Source organism: Schistocerca gregaria, chromosome 3 (genome assembly GCF_023897955.1).
Source record: "Schistocerca gregaria isolate iqSchGreg1 chromosome 3, iqSchGreg1.2, whole genome shotgun sequence".
Taxonomy (NCBI): Eukaryota; Metazoa; Arthropoda; class Insecta; order Orthoptera; family Acrididae; genus Schistocerca; species Schistocerca gregaria.
Genome location: NC_064922.1, coordinates 538,478,183 through 538,497,123, shown reverse-complemented (window position 1 = coordinate 538,497,123; position 18,941 = coordinate 538,478,183). Strand labels below are relative to the sequence as shown.

General features: G+C 40.9%; 1 protein-coding gene across 2 annotated transcripts in view; it reads right to left on the bottom strand.

The window, feature by feature from the left end:
• Positions 1 to 18,941, bottom strand: part of LOC126354444 (1-phosphatidylinositol 3-phosphate 5-kinase-like) — a 294,219-nt gene that overhangs the window by 197,068 nt on the left and 78,210 nt on the right. For both annotated transcript variants that reach the window (XM_050004130.1, XM_050004131.1), the window contains exons 8-10: positions 11,361 to 11,522; positions 9,965 to 10,127; positions 808 to 969 (exon numbers count right to left, since the gene is read on the bottom strand). In XM_050004130.1, the coding sequence (XP_049860087.1) occupies positions 808 to 969; positions 9,965 to 10,127; positions 11,361 to 11,522 (487 nt within the window). The remainder of the gene's footprint in view (positions 1 to 807; positions 970 to 9,964; positions 10,128 to 11,360; positions 11,523 to 18,941) is intronic.

Genomic DNA, 18,941 nt, shown 5'->3' with positions numbered 1-18,941 from the left:
ATTTAAAGACCAAATTCATGTGCATCAGTAAGCTAGAAGTGTAAGGACTTCACATCTCAATGACAATGAAATGCAGTTGTTTCACATAAAGATATAGCTTGACTTGCGACTATAGATCTGTGAACTTGTTAACAGAGATTTCAAAATTATTCATTGAAACACTGTAATTTGCTTTCAACTAAAAGAATTAATTGTTAATTACTTTCATTTACTCTGTTAGCAATTCAGCATAATGTGTTTGAAAATAAAGGGACTCAGACATATAGGAATTTTGTTAAAATTGGCTTTTAATTTTCACACAGTTTCATACCTATTACTTTCTTAAAGTGGGAAAAGTTAAAAGCTGTGAAGAGATATATTTTATAAAGAAAGTAATTTCTTAAAAGTAGTTCATTAATAGAGGGTTTTACAAAAATTCCTTTTATGGCATTTTAGAGTAACAGAAAGGAAAAAATACCTGAAAAAAAATCATCAGTTTTGTATAAACATAACTGGTTCTGTGTCTGTTTTGTTTTTATGGTGCACCTGTGCTCAGACTTTTTTCTGATAATACAAAAGTTAGCCAAAAGCATGGGTTCATAGTGGCTTTTCTTTTTCTGTTATTATCTTCCACACTTCCCAATGCACTTCTGTTGTGTCTTTTTTGTCTCAAACAATAAAAATTAAAACTCACAATATAGCATAATTTTGTTTTGTGTGTTCCCACTGAGCAGGAAGTATAATCATTCCATTTATATTCAATGGTTTTCAGAACATGGTTAGCCAAAGGAAGAAAAGAGAAAAAACTGTTCACATTAATATACTTACTGTCTTATATCCATATTGTCAATATCGTTCTTAGTATCAGGTTTTACCATGTCTACAATTCGCGAAATGAGAGGAAGTATAATATCAGTCCAAGATTGGGACAAGCCTTCTGAATTCAGCAACTGCCTCAGAAGACTAGATTCAAGGTGGCTGTAAGCATTCCTAGAAATAAGAAGACCAGTCAGGTTATTAAGAGAGAAGATGAACCAAACACAACAATTAAAACATATTCTGGTAATTAATATCACAAAGAGAATATAACTGTCCAACTGATCTCAAACATAATATCTGAATTGATGAACAAACTAAACAACAAATGTTTCAGGACTTCTAATTTATATAAACTTCAAACAATACAGGAGAAACTAGATGAATAATATAGGAGGAACTACTCGAAAAACCTATGGAAAATAGGAATGTTCACCTAAATTATGAAATAAAATCAAATAGGGACCTTGGAGTTTTTCACAGTGGCATGCTTCAATAAAATCTTCTCGGTTTGACAGCCATGTCACTTCCAATATACACACTCGAGCTATCTGTAGCTGTCTCTGCCATTGCATCACGAGTTAAAATCATTGACTCCCAGGGTTGGCATAGTTTTCTGCTTATATAGATTAAATCCAGTGCCTGAAACTTCCAGACAGGATCTGATTGACACTTTTGCATGGTAAGTTGGGCAGTTCCTAACAGCTTTGTCCCACCGTCGGACCGAGTGATATCAGATGGCACAAGCATCCAACAACATGTCTGAAACTGCTGCTCCTGCATCCCCACAAGCTTCAAGACTCCATACTTGCTTTTGTTCAATGTCCAAAGCCCACCCCCCACACCCTGCTAAGTGTGTACCCCTGGTCTCTGTTAAAACTGTTGTTGATTATTCTGGTCTTGGCCACTTCTTTTATAACAGAAACCCAATGTGATGATGATTGATCAAAAACTCTCTTCCTTTTAAATTGTATTTTGTATCCATTTTCGATGCTATGTTTAGCCATGACTGTCGTATCAAGCCCCCTTTGTTAGTATGTTATGAGTGCTCTGGCCAAACCAGCAACAGTATGAACAGTTTGACATATGTCAATGTTACCAAATTCACAGTGAAACTTGAAAAGATGAGAGTTTTGGCTCAAATAGCATAATATTCTGAGTCTCTTACACATACATCAAAAAGAGTTTTGCATCACTCTGGTCTAAGAGTTCTAAAACCTATACAGAAAACTGGAGTACAGATCAACGTCAACATCATTTCCGCCCTTTTTATTGCTCATGAAAACCACACATTGCATGTTGTACCAGCACACAGCGAGACCTTCAGAGGTGGTAGTCCAGATTGCTGTACACACCAGTACCTCTAATACTCAGTAGCACATGTTCTTGCATTGATGCATGCCTGTATTCACCGTGGCATACTATCCACAAGTTCATCGAGGCACTGTTGGTCCAGATTGTCCCACTCCTCAATGGTGATTAAACATAGATCCCTCAGAGTGGTTGGTGAGTCATATCGTCCATGAACTGCCCTTTTCAATCCATCCCAGGCATGTTCAATATGGTTTGTCTCTGGAGAACACGCTGGCCACTCTGCTCGAGCGATGTTGTTATCCTGAAGGAAGTCATTCACAAGATGTGGACGATGGTGGCAGGAAATGTTGTCCATGAAGACGAATGCCGCGCCAACATGCTGCCGATATGGTTGCACTATCAGTCAGAGGATGGCATTCACATATTGTACAGCCGTTACAGCACCTTCCACGACCACCAGCAGCGTACGTCGGCACCACAAAATGCCACCCCAAAACAGCAATGAACTTCCACCTTGCTCCACTTGCTGGACAGTGTGTCTAAGGCATTCAGCCTGATCGGGCTGCCTCCAATCATGTCTCCAATGAATGTCTGGTTGAAGGCATATGCGACACTCATCTGTAAAGAGACTGTGATACCAATCCTGAGTGGTCCATTTGGCATGTTGGGCCCATCTGCACCGCACTACTTGGTGTCATGGTTGCAAAGATGAACCTCGCCAAGGACGCTGGGAGTGAAATTGTGCATCATGCATCCTATTGCGCACAGTTTGAGTCATTACGTGACATCCTATGGTTGCACGAAAAGCATTATTCAACATGATGGCGTTGCTGTCAGGGTTCCATAATCTGTAGGTAGCAGTCATCAACTGCAGTAGTAGCCCTTGAGTGGCCTGAGCGAGGCATGTCACTGACAGTTCCAGTCTCTCTGCACCTTCTCCATGTCTGAAGAATATCGCTTTGGATCACTCTGAGACACCTGGACACTTCCCCAGTTGAGAGCCCTTCCTGGCACAAAGTAACAATGCAGGCATGATCAAACTGCAGTATTGACATTCTAGGTATGGTTGAACTATAGATAATACGAGCCATATCAGCTGTCAGACACCCTCTTTCTAATAGGCACTGCTCATGCATGGTTGTTTACATCTTTGGGCAGGTTTAGTGACATCTCTGAACAGTCAAAGGGACTGTGTCTGTGATACAATATCCACAGTCAATGTCTATCTTCAGGAGTTCTGAGAATCGGGATGATGCAAATATTTTTTTGATGTGTGTAAAAAAATGGCCAAAATTTGAACACACAGCAATAATTTTAACAGAGACCAGGGCTATTCACTCAGTAGGGCATGGGGGAAGGATTTGGACTTGAGTGAAAGCAAAGAATGAGGCTCAATGCTTGTAGTGGTGCGGGAGCAATAGTTCCAAATGCGTTTGTGCCATGTGATGTCACTCAATTCAGTGGCAGGATGGAGCTATTAGCTGCTGCCCAATTTACCTTCCATGCATGTGTTACTCTGGCCCTGTCTGGATAATTCTAGGTGTTGCCATTGCATCTATATAAGCAGAACACTGTGCTAGCCTTGGCAGTTACACATTTTAATTCCCAATGACAATGGTGGAGACAGCTATAGAGAACTCAAGTGTTTTGGTCGAAGTGACATGGGTTGTAAACAAAGAAAATTTTGTTAATATCAAATAGTGCAAGATTAATGGGCATTACAAAAATAAAATTAAAGAAAAATGTTGATTCTGGGCGTTCCAGAATTTCCTACCCAAGGCCAAATCCAGACTTGTGTATTTTTTATCTGTCATCTTAATTCTTCCAATTTAAACAGATAGTAAGATGACACTCTTCCTCAATTTCATAAAGAGGAAAATATAGTAGCCATCAATTGAAATGTAGTCACTATCTCAGACATTACCACTATTATTACTGTCATCATTTAAAGCCTGATAACAAAATAAAGACCTTTCAGATAAATGAAAAATACCATTGTTGTGATATATTCCACTTACAACCAGATTTCATCCTAAAACAAAATTGTGCCATTGAGGAAAAAGTTAACAATGTTTGCCTATTTTCATATTTGCAGTAGAATTACATGAAAAACACACATCCTATACAACAGTGTTTCACAAATAACTTTTGTGGGCAAAAGGGAGTAAGAGATAAACACATTAGTTTTATTCTATATGAAACTCCAATCCAAGAAGATTTATTTAACCATTTTTAATCCCCCCCACACACCACTTTACACTATATTATGATTTTGTGATAAAAATAAAGTAAATTTTACCTGATACTTGTTTTACTTCGCTAACAGACAGCATTGTAACTGGCAAAAAAGAGTAAAATTCAGTTTTTAAATAAGAAATCCTATTTTAATTGCATATGATTTTACATGGAAAACAAACCCATAAAAATAAATTCTATGGAACTGCATTTCTTGAGAAGTGCATTAGTCATTTGCTTTACGTACTGTGCACCACAAATGAACTTCACACAGCATATAGCCACAGAATGTATTAATCTTCATCAGCACACTAAGTGTTTCAAAGAGATCCAAAATTACTACTGTCCTCAGCCATACACATTCAACACAGAATTTTAGTGTTACACTAGCGACTGTTGCCGTTTCAACTCTCCAACATTGTGAACGGAATTGGATATAAAATGACAATTTGAGGAGCGATCGTATGATGTACATAAATTTTTATGTAACTGTCTTGATTGAAAAGTTTTTTCAATAGAATTACTAGTTTCAGCTCTACAATAGCCATCATCAGGATCTATAGTATACGTAAAGGAAAAAAACTTACTTTCTACAACGATAAGGAGTAGAGATGAAACTTCATAGTACAGAGTTTAATTTGTGAGTTATAATGAGCTTCTAATAAGGAGAAACTTTAATTTACTGGCCGCATTTTAGTCTCAGTTCTTAAATTTCTTGTGGGCTTGTGTATCTAGTAGCCACAGTTCCACATTTTAATTACTGTCTAGTGTTAGTTCTGCCACCTTTAGCAGAGATATAAACTGTGACTGCTGCATCCAGATGCGAGTTTAGTTGGTGACCCTTCACTCACAGCTCTGTACAGTGATGTCTTCGGTCACACAGCTTGGAGTGGCTGCTAATAGTCATCACTCTGTGTGTGTGTGTGTGTGTGTGTGTGTGTGTGTGTGTGTGTGTGTGTGTGTGTGTGTGGGGAAGGGGGTTTGAATGTGGCAATCCAAGGGATGTTGAGCACATCCCATGTATCCCCTGATCAGTCCACTACTGTGACCAACCCAGCTACTGGCCCCACTGAGTGAGACCCCTCACCCAGGGTCAACTGAGAGATATCTTGAAGCTGTAAAAGGTTGTGAAAAACCTTCTGAGGGCTGACTGAAAGGCCTCCCAGGTACATCTGATGTTTAGTTTGCTATCTGACATTGAGAAAGATCCCGAGCCAGATGGAGTCACTTGGCCCATTTCATAGGAAGCCTCTTGGCCTGCAAGATCTGATCAGTTATAGAAGTTGGATTGGGAGTACTGGTAATTGAGAGCTCCAGCATTAGGGTTGGGGTTGGGTTGTTTGGGGAAGGAGACCAGACAGCGAGGTCATCAGTCTTACCGGAATAGGGAAGGATGGGGAATGAAGTCCGCCGTGCCCTTTCAAAGGAACCATCGCAGAATTTGCCTGGAGCGATTTAGGGAAATCACAGAAAACCTAAATCGGGATGACTAGACGCGGGATTGAACCTTCGTCCTCCCGAATGCGAGTCCAGTGTCTAACCACTGTCCAGCATTAGGCACATAACAGAGCCCCTTAGAAATATGGCTGCCAAGGCAGCACTCTGTGTGCATACAGTCAAGTATAGCTCCCACCCAATCAAACTCACAGGAACTATCTACTTAAGTTTCACTACAAGATAAACTGCTTCTAACAGCAATAAACACTACACCATCAACAGTATTTAACCTATGCTTTCTGAACTCTGTTAGGGTATATGTAAAAATTTTGCCTAAGCTTATCTCTGGCATCAGCCAGCTTTCAATGCAAACAGTAATTAGAGCTTCTGTGCTTTCTATTTGCATCTGGAGCACTGGTTCCATTCCAACATGCTATGACAATTTACAGCTACAGTACTGATTGTTGCTATAACTACCCTTGTCCTGAGTGTGTCCTGTACCTTTTAAGACAAACACTTCCTGTACTTACCGGAGCTCTGCCTTCATCTCACAAAAAAGACTCATTCCAGTTGTGAAGCACATGCATCCAGATGCAATGAAGGGCACAGGGTGCAGCCAACTGCAGGCAGTGGCTCATGTCAGTACTGATGATTTGTGCCACTTTGGATCAGGAGTGATTCTCTCTGGTTTCAATTGGCTATTAGACTTGGTAAGGACTAAGTCTTGTCTATGAGATGAAAGCAGATCTTCTCAGGAAAGTACACAAAATCTTTCAGTCTCAAAGCATGCAGGACAAACGTAGGCCAAGGGCAGACATAGCAACAATTAATATTATAGTTGTAAATCATCATAGTGTGATGGGATGCAACCAGAGCTCCAGGCACTAATAAAAAGCACTGACGTTCAAATTTTTTGGCTCCCAAAAGCTGGTTAAACTGGAGATAAGGTCAACTGAAATTTTTACAAAGGATCTTACAGAGTTTAGTAAGGATAGGTTAAATACTATTGGTGGTAGACTGTTTGTGAACTTGAAGTAGATGGTTTCTGTGAGTTTGCCTGGATATGAGTTATACTTGACAACTGGAACAAATTGATAATTGGGCCTTTTACCGACCCCACCCCAAATCGGCTGATACAATTTCTGAACAATTCAAAGAAAACTTGAGCCTCATTTCAAATAGGTGCCCCAGTCATACCATTATAGTTGGCAGTGACTACAAACTACCCTTAATAAGTTGGCAAAAATACAGGCTTAAATTCTGTTGTAGGTATAAAATATCATACAAAATCATGCTAAATACTCCAAACATTATTTTGAATAATTAGTTCAGGATCCTACTCAAAGTGCGAATGGTCATGAACACATACTTTATCTCTTAGCAACACACAACCCTGAGCATAAAGGGAGCATCATGATTAATACAGAGATTAGTGACCACAAGGCCACTGTACAAAGACTGAACACCATAAGATGCAAATCACTAAGAATGAACACAAAATATACCTATTAAGGAAAGCAAACAAAAAAAATTGCTTGATGTCCTCCTAAGAGAGTGTCTCCACTCCTTCCAAACCATGTAAGTGTAGACAACATGTGGCTTAAGTTCAAAGAAATAGTATCAGCTGCAATTGGGAGATTTATACCAAATATATTAACAAAGATGGTACAAAAACAGGTCAGAACACTGTTACTGAAGCAACAAAAAAAGCATGCCAAATTCCTAAGACCACAATACCTTCAAGACTGGTGACATTTTATCGAAGTCGAAAACGTAGCATGGACTTCAATATGAGATGCTTTTAATAGCTTCCAGAATTAAACTCTGTTTCAAAAATCTCTCCACCATAAAATTGAAGAGATTCCGATTGTATGTAAAGTACATCAGCAGCAAGACACAATACTTTCACTGTGCGATACCAATTGTAATATTACCAATGACAGTACCACTAAAGTGGTGTTTTCCAAAATTTCTTCACTGAAGAAGATGGAGCAAATTCTCTGGAATTCAAATTAAGAACAGCTGTCAACATGAGTTACTTACAATTAGATATCCTTGGTATAGCGAAGTAGCTTAAATTATTTAATAAATGCAAGTCTTTTGGTCCAGACTTTGTTCGAATTAGGTTTCTTTCAGAGTACGCTAACATGACGGTTGCTTACTCAGCAATCACATGCGACCATTCACTCGATGAAAGATCCGTACCTAACGACTGGAAAGCTGCACAGGGGAAACAGGAGAAATTTGACGAATTACAGACCCATATCACTGATATCAATTTGCAGTAGAATTTTGGAACACATGAATTACCAAAAGAAAATAGTCTATTGATGTATAGTCAAAACGTATTCAACAAATATCCTTCTTGTGAAACACAACTAGCTCTTTACTCGCAGGAAGAAAGGAGTGCTACTGACAGCGGATCTCAAACTGAGTGCATATTTCTAGATTTCCAAAAGGCTATTCCTCATACCTGACTTCAAATTATATTGCATGCCAGTTGTGTGACTGCTTTCATGGTTTCCTGTCGGAAATGTGACAGTTCATAGTAATTGATGGAAAGTCATCGAGTAAAATAGAAGTGATATCTGTTGTTTACCAAAGAAGTGCTGTAGGTCCTCTGCTGTTCCAAATCCATGTAAATGAATTAGGAGACAATCTGCGCAGCCTTCTTAGATTGTATGCAGATGATGCTGTCACCTACGATCTAATAAACTCATCAGAAGAACAAAATCAATTGCACAATGACTTAGACAAGACATCTATATGGTGTGATTAGTGGCAATTGACTCTAAATAACAAAGTGTGAGGGCTTCCACTTGAGTACTAAAAAGACTGCATCAAATTTCAGTTACATGATAAATCACACATCTAAAGGCTGTGAATTCAACTAAATGCTTAGGAATTACAATTACACATAATTTAAATTGGAACAATCACATAGAGAATGTAGTGGGGAAGCCAAACAAAAGACTGTGTTAACACTTGGAAGATGCAAAAGGTCTATTAACGAGTTTGACTAAACTACGCTTGTCCATCCTGTATGGAATGGGAACCTTGCCAGATAGGATTGACAGAGGACATCAAAAAATTCCAAAGGGCAGCTAATTTCGTATATGTGTGAAATAGAGGAAAAGAGTGTCATAGATGTGATATGCGAGACTGCCACCCAATCATTAAAATAAAGGCTTTTTGCATTTTGGTACCATCTTTTCACAGAATTTCAATCACCGAATTTCCCCTCTGAAAAATTTCACTGACTCCAAACTACAAAGGAAGAAATGGTCATCATAGTACAATAAGACAAATCAGAGCTTGTATGGAATGATTTAAGTGTTCATTGTTTGCAAGCATGGTTAGAGAGTGGAATGGCAGAGAAATAATCTGAAGGTGGCTCAATGAATCCCCCAACAGGCATTTTACTGTGAATTGCAGAGTAGTCATGGAGAAGTTGGTACTGAGTAAGAGATTAAAAACAAAGGACAGAAAATATAAAATAAACAAGGTAGACCTCTCATTCAGCTGCACTGCAACAACTCATAATTATGTAAAAATATGAGTCAAAATAACCATGCATGCTTGAACTGTGTACAGGGTGACAATTATTGAACTATATGAAATAAAACCATCATTGCTTCTGAATGGTGTGTGTTAGGACGTTCAAACTGCACAGTTGGCCATGGGGCATGATGGGAATTAGTATATGCATTGCTGTTTGGTTTAGCGACGAAGCCCACTTTCATTTTTCAGATAGGTTCATCGATAGGTAAAACTAGCGCATTTTGCGGGACTGAGGATCCGCATTTTGCAATCAAGAAGTCTCTTCACCCTCAACAGGTTACAGTGTGGTGTGCAATGTCTAGTCACAGAATAATCGGTGTGATATTCCTTGATGGCATGCTGACTACCGAATGGTACGTGAAGGTTTTGGAAGATGATTTCACTCCCATTATCCAAAGTGTCCCAGATTTCAACAAGATGTGATCATGCAAGATGGAGCTCGACTCCATTGAAGCAGTTGTGTGTTTGATGTCCTAGAGACACACTTTGGGGACAGCATTCTGGTTTTGGGGTACCCAGAGGCCACTGGCATGAACCTCAATACTAACACCATCTGTATAAGTGCATTCACTATCTCTTGACTTTTGTTACGTTAGTGTATGCCCAATTACAATTAACCTACTCAAGTCTCGAGAGTGTTTCCTTCTCCATATCTTCTTGCTGTTGACCAGAGGCCTGTGGCTGCTGAATTGATTCTTCATGGGGAGACGCCTGTTGTAGCCAAAGTGTGCCAGACAGGAACTCCTTTGTCAGTCCAGCACATACATCTTGTGAGCAAGCACTTCCTGCAACAATTGTAAGAAAATTGATTGCACTTCAAATAAATTTATCAACATTAAAAGAAGAGCAACAGGAACCATCAGAAAACATGGTGCATATTATTTTGGATCACAGGGTTTTCAGACTACTCATACGGCTGTCACTATTTGCTGCTGCCTGTGGAGAGTTACCAATAACCAGTAAAGTATAACGTAATTACAAAAGCAATTGTCATCAAATAAACACATGTATAGTCTCTTCTTCATGCAAATCAAAGGAGAAGACAATTTCTTATATAGAGCTTTTTGGTATTTACCACAAATAAGAGTGCTACAGTTAAATAATATCACATAGAAGAAAAAGTATTTGACAACTGATCAGAAGTGTGTTTTGTGACAAAGAGTATACATACACAATATTTACAGATACCATAAAAACTTTGAGAGTTTGTGTTACACATATTGTATCATTTTTTACAATGTTCCTGGCCATTTGTCTGTACCGATTTTTCAAAGTGGTCCATGGACATTAAAACAGCACTGTATCTGCATCTACACAATTACTCTGCAGTTCACACTTAAGTGCCTGACAAGAGGGTTCACTGAACCACCTTCAAGGTATTTCTCTACTGTTCCACTCTCGAACAGCATGTACGAAAAATGAACACTTAAATCTTTCTGTGAGAGCTCTGATTTTCCTTATTTCTTTATGACGATCATTTCTACCTATGTAGGTGGGCACTAAGAAAATATTTTCACACTCTGAGGAGAAGTGACTGAAATTTCTTGAGAAGATCTTGCCACAACAAAAAAGAGCCTTTGTTTTAATGAGTGCCACTTCAACTTAGGCATCATATCCATGGCACTCTTTCCCCTATTTTACACTAATACAAAATGAGCTGCCCTTCTTTGGAATTTTTCAATGTCCTCCATCAATCCCATCTGATGTGGAACCCACACAGCACAACTGTACACCAGAAGAAGGTGGAGAAGTATAGTGTAAGCAGTCTCAGACTTTGTTGCATTTTCTAAGTGTTCTGACAATACGTCATCATCTTTGGTGCTTTCCCCACGACATTAACTATATGTTAATTAATTTGTTATTGTAATCCATAGTTGATTTCATGACTTTAAATTTGTGTGATTATTCGTGTATCCAAAATTTAGCAGATTCCTTTTATTATTCACGTGGATGGCTTCATACTTTTCATTATTAAGAGACAACTTACATTCAATATTAAAGAACATAATAATACTCACTGCTAGTTTTCTCTTGTTTAATGCTATGCTCTCCATCATTCTCCTTTGGGCGTGATAATGTGACTATATTCTCTTCCACATTCATGTCCAGATAAAATGATGAATTTGATGATGGAAGGCGTGGAGATTCTAGTTCAGAAATCTGCATTTCTGGTTCTGAGTCTATGTAAGACAGTAAAAAATCATATTTTAATATTGGTTTACTGCCTATTATCTCAAATATTGTTTAACTACTTACATTTCTTGTTCTATACACATATATGAAATGATCAGAAGCTGAAAAATGTAAAATTAACAAATTAGTTCTGTTCACAGTAAAGATAAAACAGTAGGCATGATTTTATGGAGTAGGTTGGACTGTTTCAACAAGTAAAAGGATATACAAAAAATGGTAAGTCCAAGATGGAATAACAGCAATAGTCAAAGGAGGATAAATTGCTACTTGCCATACAGAGGAGACATGAGGTGAAGACAGGCACAACAAAAAGATATCTGTCGATTTGAGCTTTCAGCCAAAAAGCCTTCTTCTGAAGTATAAAACACACATTTGCACTAGCACATGTCACACACACATGATCACAGACTCTGACCAACCAGAGTCAGTGGTCATTCCAGTGAGAGTTGTGTTTGTGTGAATGTGTATGTGTTTTCTACTTTAGAAGAAGGCCTTTTGACCAAAAGTTCAAACGTATAGCTGACTTTTTGTTCTGCCTGTCTGCATCTCAACATCTGCACTATATGGTAAGTAGCAATCTATTATTTTCATATTAGAATGACACAATGATTTATTAAAACTCATAGCAAGCCAGTGTAAGTGACAGACATTTAAGTTAAACAATCGAAGAATATTGAAAATGTAGGAAAAGACAGATTGCAACTTACTGTAAAGGCACACAGGCATAGTTAAAAAGACACTTACATGAAGCTTTTAGCCACATCCTTCATCACAAAAAGAGAAACATACACCATTCATACATACAAGCAAGCAATCACATATCACATCATGCACACAAGACTGCCACTTCCAGCATCTGCTGTCTGGCAGTGTGTAGGGACTGAATGCCACCAGGCACAGCATCAAGAGGTTGTGGGACAGGGAGGTTGGGGAAAAAAGAGTGGAAAAGGAGAGAAGCAGGAAATGATGGACAGGTGCATTGGCAAAGGACAGCAAAAGAAGAGGGTCAAAGTCTCGTCTCCTACCCTCTTTGTTTGCCACCCTCTATCAAAGCACCTGCCCATCTTTCCCCTCTCCTCTCCTTTTTCACTCTTTTTTGTACCCATCTCCCTGACAGACACCCTCCAGATGCAGCAACTGCTGCCATTCTAAACAATGCACACACTGCCAGACCATACTCGTCTCTCTCCCCACCCGTACACAACTAACCCTTCTCCTTGCCTACCTTCTCTAGATTGCTGCTTGCACCCCCATGTGATAGTTGAATTCTGGCCTGAGAGGCTGAAGGTGGTGGTCATGTGTGCATGAGGTGTGCTTGCTTGTGTGTATGATTGGTGTGTGTTTCTTTGTAGGGGAGGAAGGCTGTGGCCAAAAGCTTTATGTAAGTGTCTTTTAATTGTGCCTGTCTGCAACTTAATGTGTCGTCTTTACGGTAGGTAGCAATCTATCTTTTCTTACATTGTAGACATCTGAATTATTTATATGTGAAAGTATTAAGCACACGCATGTAAAATAGAGTTTAACAATGGTTGGATAAAGTTAATGGAATGCATCAATACTGATTAATGACAAAATTCAAAGTGTTTGTTTTGTTTTGTTTTGTTTTAGGGCGCGAAAAACAACTGGGGCCATGTGCACCCAAGTCAAAACTACAGAACACAAACACAGAGACAAGGTAAATGACTATATGTCAGTCCCAATGGACATAATAGGAGACAGCTAAAAAAGGCATGTGGAAAAGGGCTAAAAAACAACAAAGAAACAAAAAAAACACCATACAAAAGTGGAGGTCCAAAACTAAAAATTAAATGGCCTTCACCATATTGCTTCAGCGGATAAAAAGGAAAATGTGGTTGACAGCCCACGCATCATTCACTGAAACGGCTGATAAATCAGTTGGCAAACCCAAGCTGGAACGTAAATTGGTAAAAAAAGGACATTCCAGCAGTAAGTGGCGGACAGTTAAAATGTGGGCGAAATGCGTACAGGGTGGCGGGGCAGCACCACTGAGCAAATGACGATGGCTAAAAAGGCAGTGCCCAATACGCAGCCGAGTTAAAATAATGTCCTCCCGGTGGGAGAGCCAAGAGGAGATTGTTCATGGCATCATGAAGCAAAGCAAGCGCTGTATCATGTATAAGATACAGAGGCGAGCGAGTGCACGGGACTTACCCTAGTTCACTGCTAGTAGCGTCACGTCATCGTAACGCGCCTGCATATAGTATTGCACCACATTTAACATAAAAGTAAAAATTAAGATGTGTGTGTAAAACTTTGTTAAAGTATAGTTCTATGTAATAATGTTTCAGGTAACAAATCTTAATGTTATAAAATTAGTAGTTTACGTAAAATTCACGTTTTGAAAGAAAAATAGGAGGCGCTAAATAATGACGCTAGGAAGCCAAAATTTGGTGAGAAGGTGCAGTAAGAAGTCATTAATGAGTGGTGCTGGTTTCCAAAACCATAAAACTAAAATTGACTCCAGAATCCGCGTTTTTCGGAAAAATCAGAGGCGCGAAATAATAGAGCTACAATATTGAAAATTGGTAGGATGCTTCAGTTCACCCTAATAATAATAATGGAAATACCACAATCAGTTACCTCTTCTAGTTTTTTAGTAATTTAGTAAAAACTACTTTTGTGAGTAAAATGTACATAAGCATTATAGATTAAGTACTTTAAATTTTAATGATAAAACAAATTCTTTAAGACCAATGATCAGATAGGACAATTAACAAAGCTACACCAAGTTTTAGTCTTGTAGCATAATTAACAGCTGATACAAGACTTGATAAAGCTATGGTTCAGAGGTAACAATCTACCGTTAGTTCCATTGTAAAAATTCTAGAGAGTAAAGTTTTAATTTTAGCGGGCTGAGATTTTCTACGTGCTTCTGTACTGCTCAGATGTATGTATACAAAAATTGAGAAGTTTGTAAAGCTATTATTAAATGTGATATTTAAGATTATGTGCCTGAAATAGCGATCATTTGGAGGCTCCAGGCATCTGCATAGGAACGGAAAGAACAGATGCTCTCTTGGCGGTACGCGCCGGAGCTATATAAAAAGAGCGGCAGAGGCAGTAGTAAGCTCACTCCGCATTAGACCAACGCCTAGTCCACGCGAGCTTAACGTCCGATCGCGCCTCGCCTCGGGTGACGTCATAGCGGGCTGTGACATGCGCGTACTTAGCAATGTAAACGGACATTGAAAATCGCGAGGACTGTACACCGTCCTGGATCGTTTAGACTTCGGTAACAAACTGTTATTGTGCCGTCCGTGTGAAGTATAATTCCGCGTGGCAAGTGGTGACTAACTCCACTTTTAAGGCGAGCATTAATCTTTTTTTTTAACATTATTGCGAACTATTAATAGAGCACCGTTAGTTAGAGTAATGAACTATTCGGGAGGAACTTGCTGTAGAAGTCGCCTCTGAACTATTAAACGATTGGCTGAATTAACAATATTTAATGTATTTAGCATTTTCAGAAGTTTCGAGTAATTTGTGTGAGCCTTTAAGATAATAAAATCTTGTTTGGAACTTTAAATTTTATTGATGCAGCCCTAATCCCGTGAAGAACTATGGATATTTTTCGTTTAGCTGGGCTGTACAGGAATGTGGCCGTGCAGACTGGGAACTAAGGTCAGTAAGTTTCCCTTCGCTTTCTGACTGGCCACCAAATTAGTTGCCAGGCTCGCGTGATTTAAGGTGGCAATGTTCAACTTTCATTCAACATTAAACAACGACTTCTTCGCCGTCCCACATATGTTGCATCGGCAATAGTCTGTTACGTGAAATGAACATTCAAACAACTCATTCGACAACTTCTTCGCCGCCCCACAATCAGGAGAGGCTTAATAAGACAGAGCATATTCCTGTGAAGGGAGGACCATTGGCGATGCCAAAGGGACACAACCTCCTGACAGATGGCAACACAGAGTTCATCAGAGGGAATAGAGGTACTTGCAGCCTGAGGTAAGAGGACTGCAGCCTTGGCAGCAGCATCAGCAGCCTCGTTTCCTGGCAGACCGACATCTCCAGGGACCCACAGAAACATGACATTGGCTCTACCAAGAGTGATCAAGTGACAGTTTTCCTAGACACACTGCACTAAGGGATGAGCAGTGTACAGCGCACAGAGACTTTTGAGGGTGTTGAGTGAGTCTGAGCAGAGGACGCAATTGGGAAGGCTGTGTTGCTGGATGTACTCTGTGGCCTGATACAAAGTGAAAAGTTCAGCTGTAAATACTGAGGAGTGTGCCAAAAGCTGATGTCGAAAGATATGGGTGCCAATGATGAAGGCACACCCAACCCCATGGTCAGTACGAGTGCCATCAGTGTATACAAAGGTACTAACGCTAAATTCCATGCGAGGGTCGTGAAACTGAAGCCATAGACTGAGGCTGCAGTAGTGTCCTTAGGAATTGAATGAAAGCCAAGGTTAACATGGACCACTTCACGAAGCCAAGGTGGTGAAGGGTTCACACCCACTAGGAAAGTTGCAGGTAGCATGAAGTTAAGCTGCCATAGCAAGTGGTGAAAGCTGACTCCAGGAAGTAGCAGAGAAGAGGGATGAGCCCCATACTGATGGTCTAAGGAATCATCAAAGAAGGAGGCACAGGAGGAGTGGCCACGCATGGCAGACAAACGGCATACATACCTGCTGAGGAGAAAGTCATGGCAGTAAGACAGTGGTAATTCAGCAACTTCAGCATACAGGCTCTCAACCAGGCTGGTGTAATAGGCACCCGTGGCCAAACGGATGCCACGATGATGGATAGTATTGACAAAGCGTAAAAGGGATGGGCATGTAGATGCATAAACAAAGCACCCATAGTTGAGTTTCGAATGGACAGGGGACCGGTACAAATGGAGGAGGGTGGTTCGATCGGCACCCCAAGAAGTACCATTGAGGACACGTAGGACACTAAGGGACTGCTACAGTGGGCTGCAAGAAAAAAGACATGGGAGGACCAAGAGAGTTTCCTATTGAGCATGAGCCCCAGGAATTTCATAGTGTTAGCGAACGGAAGGGCAACAGGCCCAAGATGTACAGATGGTTGGAGAAACCATTTGTGCCATCAGAAATTCATACAGATGGTTTTGTCAGTGGAAAAGCGAAAGCCACTGGCGATGCTCCAGGAGTAAAGACGATCAACACAGTGCTGAAGACACTGCTCAATGAGACAGGTCCGCGAGGAACTGCAATAGATGGCAAAATCATCGACAAAAAGGGGGCCAGAGACGCCCGGCAGCAGACAGGCCATTATAGGGTTAATGGCAATAGCAAAAAGGATGACCCTCAGGATGGAACCTGGAGGCACACCATTTTCCAACAAGGCAGAACCCACATGCACCTTGAAAACTCGGTCTTGTAAAAATGCCCAAAGAAAACGGGGCAGGCGCCCAAAGAAGCCCCACGTTTAAAGAGTATGGAGGATACCAGTTCTCCAGCAAGTTTCATAGGCCTTCTCCAAATCGAAAAACACGGCCACAGTCTGGAATTTCTGCAGAAAACCATTCATGACATGGGTGGACAAAATAACAAGATGGTCAACTCCAGAAAGTCACGCTGGAAATTCACACTGTACATTCGTGAGTAAATGGTGAGACTCGAGCCACCACACCAGCCAGGCATGAATCTTATGTTCCATCACCTTGCAAACACAGCTGGTAAGAGAGATGGGGCAGTAGCTAAAAGGTAGGTTTTTGTCCTTACCGGGCCAGCGTCCAAGAAATGTGCCCTCAGCCCAGATGCAGTTGGGTGTGTTATGCAGAAAGTGCTTGCCCGCAATAGAGAGGTGCTGCAACATCTGAACATGGATAGCGTCTGGCCCAGGGGTGGAGGACCAGGATGAACTGAGAGCATGATCTAGCTCCCTCATAGTGAAGGCAGCATTGTAGCACTCATGATTCGGAGAAGAGAAGGGTATCACCCGAGCCTCCTCCACTCATTTCCAATGGATGAAGGCAGGGTGATAGTGGGAAGAGCTCGAAACTTCCACAAAATGGTGGCCCAAGGTGTTGGAGATAGCAACAGGAACCATGATGACATTGGCACCTAGAGTCAGGCCTGAAAAGGGGGAATGGATCTTGGTTCCAGAGAGCCATCGAAGGTTGGTCCACACGACAGAGGAAGGTGTGGAACTGTTAAAAGAACTAGTGAGTGAAATCTCACTAGCTCTTTTGCTATCCTGAAGAACTCGATGACACATTGCATGCATCTGTTTATAACGAATGCAGTTTTCCAGTGTAGGGTGGTGGTTAAAAATTCAGAGAGTACATCTCCATGCGCGAATGGCGTCGCGGCATGCCTCAGTCCACCAAGTGGCTGCGATACAACATGGGAAGGAGGAATGGAATGTGCTGCAGCAGTAAGGATAATGTTTGTGAGATAGTCCACCTGGTCATCACAACTAGGGAAATCTTGCTCTGTGAAGGTCGCCAAGGAGGAATAAAGCTGCCAGTCAGCCTTAGTAAGTTGCCATTTGGGTATGCATGTGGATAGGGTAGGATTCAGCAGATGGAGAGCACACGGGAAATGTTAGTTCGAGTAGGTGTCAGAAAGAACAGATCAGTCAAAATGATGGGTAAGCTAGGTAGTGCAAAAGGATAGGTCCAAATGGGAATAGGTGTGCAAGGAGTCAGGAAGGAAAATGGGTGCTCTAGTGTCAAGGCAGAAGAGGTTGAGTTGGTTAAGAAGGTCAACCAAGAGGACACCTCTTTGGCAGGTCCTGGGAGAACCCGAAAGGGGATGATCCACATTAAAGTCACCAAGTAGCAAAAACAGGGGAGGTAGCTGCCCAATAATCTGAAGGAAGTGTGTCCTGGTGATATCGAAGGACGGAGGTACATAAATGGTACAGAGGGAGAAAGTCAGGTGGCGAAGGAAAAGGTGAATGGCAACAGCTTGAAGACGGGTAGTCAGGGAAATGGGTTGACCATGAAGGTCATCCCGTATGAGCAGCATGACACCCCCATGACATGGGATACCGACCTAAGGGGGAAGGTCAAAACGGATTGGTAAATAATGTGAAAGCTCAAAGCGGTCTTGAGGGTGCAATTTCGTTTCCTGAAGGCAGTGTACAAGGGGATGCTGCAATGCTAGAAGCAGCTGTAAATCCTTTTTGTGGGACCAAAGGCCACAAACATTCCATTGGAGGACAGTCGTGAGGAGGAAGAGATGTAGGGGTGTCAGCTTGGTGGCCGCCAAGGGACAGCCAGAGGAGAGTCGCTACTACAGGGCACAGAAGCATGAAGATCTTGCTCAAGGGGTCCACAGAAGCATTGGCGTGCTTGTGCGGTCGGTCTGTGGAGTCCAATACTGAAAAATGGTTGGTGGTGTGCACCAGTGAGACAGAGGCCGGCCTGGCTAAGTGACCATTTGCCAACACCATAGAGCAGGA